Source organism: Abrus precatorius, unplaced genomic scaffold (genome assembly GCF_003935025.1).
Source record: "Abrus precatorius isolate BTA unplaced genomic scaffold, Abrus_2018 Scaffold8, whole genome shotgun sequence".
In the NCBI taxonomy this organism is placed as follows: Eukaryota; Viridiplantae; Streptophyta; class Magnoliopsida; order Fabales; family Fabaceae; genus Abrus; species Abrus precatorius.
In genome coordinates, this window is record NW_020874428.1 from 36,483,105 (window position 1) to 36,492,371 (window position 9,267).

Consider the following 9,267-nt stretch of genomic DNA (forward strand, 5'->3'; position numbering starts at 1 on the left):
TAAATTTTATATTAACCATGTAATAATTAAATTATTTAACTTAGTTAAACGATACAAAATAGTAAATAAATTTTTTTATTAAAAATATAAAAAATTATTTTTATGGTTTATTTTATTGATAAATATATTTTATATTAATCTTATAAAAAATTTATTTAGATTGACTTTTATATTTTTAAATATGTATTCTTTTATTTGAGTAACATAAAATATATTCAATTTTTTTTTTATTTTGTATAGAAAAAATTTTGAAAACAAAGAGTTATAAATTGAAAGATAATATTACTAAAACATTTAACATAGAAAATTTGTCTATTTAATAAAATAAAATAATTATACCTATAAAAGAACTTTAAACCGAATAAAAAAATAAAAGACATGAAATTACACAAAATAAATAATAAAATCTTTATTTTGATTAAAATTTTACAAAAATATCCACAAAAACTTTCTAAAAATTAAAAATATGTTAGATTCTTGCTTTCTTAAATTCTTAGTTGTTCTATTATAGATAAAAAAAATTATTCAAATAAAATTATATGAAATTAGAACAAAGATAATTGAAAATAGCAATAATAATTATAATAGAGTTTTAGACTTAATCATTGAAAACTTGTCTTTGTATGAAAATTGTTATACTTGATCTCTGAATTCTATGAAAAGTTATAGGTTAATTTTGTTTACAAGTCACACTTCTAAAACACAATTCATAATAGGGTAAGTTGTAGAGCAACTCATATAATTACATAATTTTCAATGACTATAGAAAGAATATAGCCAAATACATGAAATATTAAATATTAATCCTAATTCTCTCCTATCAAAGGTTTTGAGTTAAGGTTTCTCTCACATAAGTAGTATAATATATATATATATATATATATATATATATATATATATATATATACACACACATATTAGTATATGCGGTTATAGAATAAGGTGGGTTCTTAGGTATACATACTTGCACCCATCTCCATTAAAATTTGTAAATATTTACTTATACTTGTTTAACGTGTAAATACCCTACTTATTAAAGATAAATTTTGTAAATACCCGTTTAAGTACTTTAATCATTATCATCCTAATACACCACTTGTTTTTAGAAGTTTATCTAGACACTATGTTAATTAATTTGTTATCATAATAATAACATTACAATCGATTATAAGTAACATTTTTTGTCTATACTAAACGATAATATTTTGTTATATTAATTTGTGTTAGATAGATAGATAAAGAAACGAACCTAAATTTGCATTAAATCTTTACAGTAAAAAAATAAAATCAAAACAAATAATTAAGTATTGTATAATTTTATTAATACTTACTTTTAAAAGTATGAGTGAACAAATTCAATTGGTATAAATTATATTAAAAATTATACTATTTAATAACTTTTAATTAGAAAATTTTATTATAAAATCAGCTGTTAGATTAAAATATATCATTATACAAATTACGTCTATTAAATTTTAGACTAATTTAAAATTATTTAATACCAGATTTGTACATTAAAGTAAATATGTTATATAGTTTTAAAATATAAAAAAATAAGAACTATTTTAATTATATTTTTATAATTATTTATTTTTAATGATATTTGACGCACATAATTATTATAATATATAATTATTATTTAGTATTGCTTTAGATAATGTCATCCGAATCATTTGCCATCTCTTCACTGTCTTGCTTTACTCTCAAGCATGAAACACATTTCCTGAAAACAAAAATGATAATCTACGTCTCTTTATAAAGACATTAATTTATTTGTTTGATCTCTCATCTGGTAGAATTATTTTATTCCAACAAATAATGTGTGGGCTGCATATTAAATATAATAATACATTTATATTAAGCTATTTATGTTAATTGGGCTAATTGCAAGTGATCTGCATCGGGTGAGCCCATTTAGATTACCGTAGGAAGTAATGTGGGTCCATATGAGTGGATACCGGGCTTGGCCTATTTCGGTATAGTGGGAACCCTAATAGGTGAATATAAAAATAAGCCCCTCTAACGATACTGGTCCCCAATAAACCAAATCAAAAAAAATATTGCCTATATACTTCTTCCCATCAGGAGTTTGGCTCTCAAGTTCCTGGGATTACGGCGATTTGGTTGAAGAAGACCATAATACCACCATTCTTGAATCAACTTGCAACAGGAACGGTAATTACTCATAGTGGAGTCCATTACCTAGACTAAAGCTTCCGCTGTCATTTAACCGCAGCAAAAGCGTAATGGATTCGGGTATAATGAATATCTAACAATAAAGTCCGTTATTTATCTTTCTTATTAATCTAATATGGATGATCAATTGGGTTAATATATAATGGAGAATCTTCTAACATCATCATCTTATAATAATCTCTCGTCCTACAGCAAGTTATTCATATGAAATCATATTTGTTAATTGTTTTACAACTTATTGCAAGTACAAGACAAAAGCATATTCACATACAAACTCAACGACAGTGTAGCTCGTTAACCAACCCAACCCTTTTTTGGATCTCTACAAATTAGATAATTTTATCATTTATTTAGAGGATCCACACTAATAAAAGGAGGGAAAGGAGAACACAAAAAGACAAGAAGCCAAACTCCAAATCAAGAAGATGAAGATGATAACGAGTACACATGTGGTGAGAGCCTTGGTCGAGGATGGACCGAAAGAGGCACTGCTCGTTGGAGGGTGAGTCCATATGCTTCATCCATGTTGAGTTTTTCTGGGTTAAGCCCATTTTCCAACTCCCAATCAAATGCATGGGCCAGGGAAGCAGTGAGTAGCTGAACAACCCTTAAGCCCAAGCTCATACCAGCACATATTCTACGTCCAGCACCAAAAGGTATAACCTCAAAGTCAGTGCCTTTAACATCAGTATCAGCCTTCTCGCCACCAGGGAGGAACCTTTCAGGCTTAAACTCCAATGGTTCAGGCCATTCCTTAGGGTCACGGGCTATGGCCCAAACGTTGACCAAAAGAGTTGCACCTTTTGGGATGTGATACCCAAATATCTCACAACTCTCTGATGCCATTCTTGGGACGGAAAGAGGGGTTGATGGGTGAAGACGAAACGTTTCCTTCACCACAGCCTCCAAGTATGGAAGGTGGGGCAAGTCTTGTTCAGTCACAAGTCTATCCCGACCCACAACACTATCCAACTCTTGCTGCAGATTTGCCAAAATTTTTGGGTTCTTAATTAATTCAGCAATTGCCCATTCTGTTGTACTTGATGATGTGTCTGTCCCAGCTGCAAACATGTTCTGCAAAAATCTTTTGTTAGTAACTAATGAGTTTTGTATGAATTAATATAGCTTCACATTGATTTGCATAACTTATTTTTCTCTTGTCAAATTAATTTAATAATTATGTTATAGTAATTAAATTTGTGTGATGTACAAACATCATGTGGGTCATGTGATTTGTAATATAGATTGTGATATTGATTAGTGAATACATACCAAAAGTAATCCCTTGATCTCCGTATCAGTGAGTTTTTCACCATCTTCATTAGCCTCTTTAAGTGACAACAACGTACTCAACATGTCTTGATGTTTTTCACTTTTGGAAATCTTGTGTTCCTCAACAATACTGGTTAAAAATGCATCAAACTTCTTATGTAGTTTCTTCATCTTGGCTTGCACTCCTTGCAAGTCCAACCACTCCAAGGCAGGAACTAAGTCACCAATGTTGAACACTCCAGCCAACACCATAAGTTCCACTACCATAGACTTAAACTCATCAGCTCTGGGATCACAACCACCATTGCCATCGTCGAAAACTCGTCGTCCAATCATTACTCTCGCCAATGAATTAGTGGTACATACATTCAACAGTTGTCCCAGACTCACCGCTTTAGAGCCTGAATTTGCTAGGTTATTTGTCAATCTTGCTACCTCTTCCTGCATATATGTTAAATTGTGAAAAAAAAAAATAAATCGTTAATTTGATGCAATTTTTTAATCATTTTAAAAATTAAGAATTAAAAGATTTATTCTATTTTAAGAAAAAATGTCAACTCTTATTTTTTAAAATAATGTTTTATAGCTAGTCATTAATAGTGTTCAATACATGTATAAGTCTAACAAGCCAAATCTTATTAATTGACAAGTTGTACCAAAAAAATATATTAATTGACAAGGTCATAAAGAAAACTACTTTTAAAAACCTAGCCACTAGAAATTTATTATCAATTGAATATTTTGTCTAGCTTGACCGTGTAACCAACTACTAATTAATATCGTTTTTTAATCATAAAATTTGACTCAAATGTAAGATAAAACGTGCACATAAAAAAACTTGATAGCTCCTTTACTTAAAAAACTTAATTATAATTATTGAGATGAAATATCCATCTTGATTGAATAACAATACTTAAAAAAATTATGTGTCAAGTTTTCAAACTACCGTCTGTCAGTTCACATCTTCCGAAGAAATTGTATATGGGAACACAAAACATAAAAAAAATTAACTTATTTTGATGCCTGGATTTTTAAATAAATGTCAAGCATCATGTTGTTATTTTTTTTAGGTCAAATAAAAATTGCAACTATCTGTACCGATAGCGATTGACGATTTAGGTATATTTTCATTTTGAATAAAAAAGGAAAAAACACAATTTTCTATTTTAATTATATATAGAATAAAATATTCTTGGTCAGTTTCTGCATTAATCAAGATTGAATTTTCTTTCAACAATCTCAAATTATGATCAAGAAGCATAAAGCTATCCAATTAATTGAACAGAACTCGAGGTTGCAGGTCCAGGATGAACGAAGATCATGCGGGATAGTCGTGCAGATGATAACGAAAGGAAAACAAAGATGGAGAAAAAAAGGACTTTCTGGGGGGTTTTAGAAGAATGAATTTGTAGAAATTTATGTGGTTTAGTGCAACAAAGCGTCACGGTGAAACTTGGGGACGTGAGAATAGACCGATAGAATTTAAAGCTCGTCCTATCTCAATAAAAGCGTCATACTGCACTCATATAATATTTTTCATTGTTCAAAACAAAGAGGTTAAACGACTCGTCACAGAGACGTCACACGATAGTAAATAATAAATATTTGCATTTAATTTATTTATTTTAAATTGTTGAATATATTTACTGTTTCCAGAAAATTACTTTTATCAATACCATTATTAAATTAATCACATCCTATCGACTTCATATTTTATCGCGTAAAATAATGACAGTTGTAGAAATTAGTGTTACAAATTATTGTTTTATGACAATTTGAAGGAAATTATAATTTTCTGCATTTATATTTTAATATGTTTCGTCAATCACGATACTCGATGTTTAACAAATGCTTAGTTTATATATATATATATATATATATATATATATATATATATATATATATATATATATAATTCAAACATATACAGTTTTTTTTTTTTTCACAAAAGATTATAGAAAACGAATGGTACTCTCAGCACTAATACCCAATAGGGGTTCCAGCGACATACCAGCAAAAGCTCGATTTAAAAGATTAATATTGCATAAACCTAAATCATAAATATTTTTATTAAATATAACCATTCAATTATGCAACAACCTGACTACTGGCCGTGGAAAAATTCAAACCCTAGCTTCTTATGAGGAAGATGCGATTTTTCTCTGGATTACGTGATCATTTGTGTCAGTTTATTCAAACATGAATCACAGAAGGACCAAACTCTATCTCTTTTATCTTTTTTTTTTTTTCTAAGAAGACCAAATAAATAAAATAGTAATTGGGTTGCCATATATAATTGGATTTAAATTCTCGACATGGTCACGCTAAGGGAAAAAATACATTTTTAATCAAATTTAATTAATAGATTTTAGAACTAATCTTAAAAGGTTCTTATTTAACAAAAAATATGTGATTTTTTCTCTCTAACATGATGATATCATCTCAATAAGATAAGAATATTCAAATTATACTTTAACCATACATCTATAACAATAACGTTCAGAGTGTATTTAATAGTATAGTCTAAAAACAATTTCTATATTATATACAAAATGTGTATGGGATGATGCTGTGTAAATTATATGTAATGATACAAGTAAGTATAAACCTTAGATATAAAAATAATCATGTGTGTAATGTTTTTGAATTGGCGTGCAAAGAGTTCCGATCACGTTAACAGCGATAAAGAATTTTAAAAAAATTGAAAGAAACAGCTAACAACTCTTTTTTAGTTGACTATAGATAGAAAAAGTCAAACAAATATTTCCTTCATAAAAAAGAGAATACGGAAAAGATACTTCTCATGCAAAGACACAATATGATGATGCGTTAAAAGGTAAAAACCTAATTAAAGTATTTTATTTTATTCGTAGGCATACGTTTCTAAATTGAATCTATAATCAAAACTCATTGATAAATTACAAATCACGATCACTTGAATAATTGTTTGCTAACTTTAACTGATTCTGCATCTCTTGCCATTATTAAAAATATGTCATACTTGCGTAACAAACATTTTCTTTAATTACAAGTTTCATGTTTTATATTATCGAAGTGTTCTACTTGGATCATCAATCCTTTTTCTTTAGTTACATTTTTTAATTACTATTTTGTCTAAGGTGGTGATGATACATACGTAACAATTTTTTAATTGCACTGTTTTTCGATTGACTTTACACTAATCTCATCTATACAAACACTTAGTTGAATCAGTAAAGGAAATTATTTATTCGTTAGGAAGCTTCTGCTTTAATATTATAAAAACTAACAATATCATATATTTAATCAACCTTACATACCAACTAACAATATACTATTTTTAATTTTATTAATATAATAGAATATCTATTATTAACAATTATAATTTTTATTTTTAAAATTTTATTAAAGTTTAAAATTATTATTTAATATATTTTTAACTAATTATTTAAATGTTAATGATATTCGTGATAAATTATTACGTAATTAATAATATAAAAGACAAAAAAAATGAGTCATTGGAAGAAAGTATCAGTGAGGCCAAAGTAGCAAGGACACAAAATTGAATATGAATGAAAGTGATGCTGACCTGTCGCAGGTGTCTAAACTCATCCAAAGCCTTGCTGGAGAACAAGTGAACGGAGCTTATTTTCCGGAGCAAGCGCCACCGTGGGCCGTAAGGAGCAAATACAAGGTCCTGATAGTTATAGGCCATGTATTTGGCGCCGGAATTCGGTGGCCGGCTCGAGAAATTGGCGTCGTGAACCTTCAAAAACTGCTCAGCCACGGAGGCTGAAGCAGCCACCACCATGTCAACCAAACCCAAGCGAAGGTACATTAGAGGCCCATGGGTACGAGCCAAGGCTGCGAGGGAGTGATGTGGCACTGGGCCCATATGGGGCAAGTTTCCCACAATAGGCCATGGCCTGGGCCCTGGCGGCAGTGGTAATGAAGGCCCCGTTACGAGCTTCAGAAGCCGATAAATGAATATCGCTGCTACAACAGTAGCAACACCTATAAGCCAAGGAGACATGGATATGTGTTGTATATTATTACTACGTGTGTTTATGCAGTGTGCTTTAACATCGATCACCCCTCATACAACTACTGCCTAACCCCAATGTTATATAGAGAAAAATCTTCACCTATTGTGTTTATTTGAGTTATTTTATTTTGTTTTGTTTTGACTAATTTACTCGATCCACGTCGTCATCATTTTCAATAGTTGTGTAATGGTTTGAATAATCAATTTGTTTTTTAAAGGAAATAATCAATTAAAACAAAATCATTTTAGTTTTATTATGCAATTTATAAATTGAGAAAGGGTTGACTTATGATGTTGGTTGTTTACCCAGTTGTGCCTGTCATAATGTAACATGCACGCAGGTAATTTGAACAGAATCAAAATCTATTTTGCTTACGCTCAATTTTTCTTTTATGGTATACTCTGTTGCACGCATAGACAAATCAAAGGCTAAAAAATTCATGTGCAATTTTTATAATAATTAATGAGTTTTCCGTGTGGTATGAGGGTATTATTAAATTAAAATATTTTTTGAATAAAAAATATAGGTAAATTGTATCATTTTTATAAAAATCAATAAAAGATATAATCATTTTAATTGAAAAAGTCATGAAATGCTAACATTTTCAATTAATATTAAATTAAAATATTTTTAATCTTTGTTATTATGATGTGTCAAAATGTAATAGTTGAAAAATTAAATTCAAATTAATATTACAATAATTTTAAATCGTATCTTATTTTAAAATTTTATATAAAAATATTTTTAACAAATAAAATTTAACAAAAAATAAATGCTTAAATTTCAATATAGAAAAAGTTATGGGATAGAATAAGAAAGAGAATGATCCTTGAATCAACTAACAAATAACACGTGCACAATAAAAAATGTTTCTTTTCTAAATTTTCTCAGTTGTCAAAAATATTTCTTTTAATTTAAATATTTTATCATTTTCAACTAAATGAATTTTTTTAAAAAAATTTTAACATTTAAAATTTTACTTGAAATGTTATTATGTTATTAGAAAACGGCGTAGTAAATTAAAACTTAAATTTTGAAATATTATTTTAACTCTTGCTTTGGACTTAAAAAGTGATAAAAAAAATTGTATAACAACCTTTGTAAACAAAAAAAAAAAAGGCAACTAATGACAAGCAGTTCAATCATATTACAGTTATTTTTTATGTTGAAGTAAATTGTAAGAGATATTTCAAAGAGACGGAAGTTTAACTTGAAGCGTAAAAAAAAAAAAGAAAAAACGGGTGAGAAATTAAAAAAAATACTAAAAAGATAAGGTAAAAAGTTATCTGTTATCATTCTTAATGATCGATCAATTTTTAACTAAATTAAATAGTTGATATTTATTAACTTAACATATCATATTAAAATAAAAAAAATGAAAGGATTTGTTTCTAATTTTAAAATAAAATATAAAAAAACACATCATTGTAAAAAAAAAAAACGATAAAATCACATATCTTAAAAAATAATAAAATAAATTAAAAATTGTATTCACTGTTATCAATAAAGATCGTTTTCTGTCATATAGAAATAAATTAAAGATAAAATAAATATGAAATTAATGAAAAATTATATAAAAAAAGATTTTTATTAAAATATATAATCTCCATAGTTATTAATTTGATATGATATTTCAAAATTAAAATTTTAAAAATAAACATAGAATCATGATCAGCTAAATTTAAGCAAATGTATTTAAATAGATTAATAAATATAAAATGTGGTCACTCTTCTTGTTGCGTCTACCTTCTATTCTTGTGGTCACGTGTTATTT

The 9,267-nt window shown here is 27.8% G+C and overlaps 1 protein-coding gene across 2 annotated transcripts; it reads right to left on the bottom strand.

Annotated features, from left to right (window-relative positions):
* Positions 1-2,398: 2,398 nt before the first annotated feature.
* On the bottom strand, positions 2,399-8,639 carry LOC113846100 (flavonoid 3'-monooxygenase-like). Of its 2 annotated transcripts, XM_027473998.1 has the most exons (4): positions 8,567-8,639; positions 7,037-7,398; positions 3,469-3,909; positions 2,576-3,270 (listed from the first exon to the last, which is right to left on the bottom strand). In XM_027473998.1, exons 1-4 carry the CDS (start codon positions 8,637-8,639, stop codon positions 2,614-2,616), a joined length of 1,533 nt encoding a protein of 510 aa, XP_027329799.1. In that variant the 3' UTR covers positions 2,576-2,613. The 2 variants fall into 2 exon arrangements, with proteins under 2 accessions (XP_027329798.1, XP_027329799.1); XM_027473997.1 differs by lacking the exon at positions 8,567-8,639 and having other exon boundaries at positions 2,399-3,270; positions 7,037-7,536.
* Between the last annotated feature and the right edge of the window lie 628 nt (positions 8,640-9,267).

What these genes read in the sequence shown, in the direction of transcription:
- LOC113846100 (XM_027473997.1), bottom strand. Translation starts at nt 7,480, where the DNA reads ATGTCTCCTTGGCTTATAGGTGTTGCTACTGTTGTAGCAGCGATATTC. An exon ending in AGTTTAGACACCTGCGACAG is followed by an intron (nt 3,910 to 7,036) that starts GTCAGCATCACT and finishes ACATATATGCAG; the next exon opens with GAAGAGGTAGCAAGATTGAC. An exon ending in AGATCAAGGGATTACTTTTG is followed by an intron (nt 3,271 to 3,468) that starts GTATGTATTCAC and finishes AGATTTTTGCAG; the next exon opens with AACATGTTTGCAGCTGGGAC.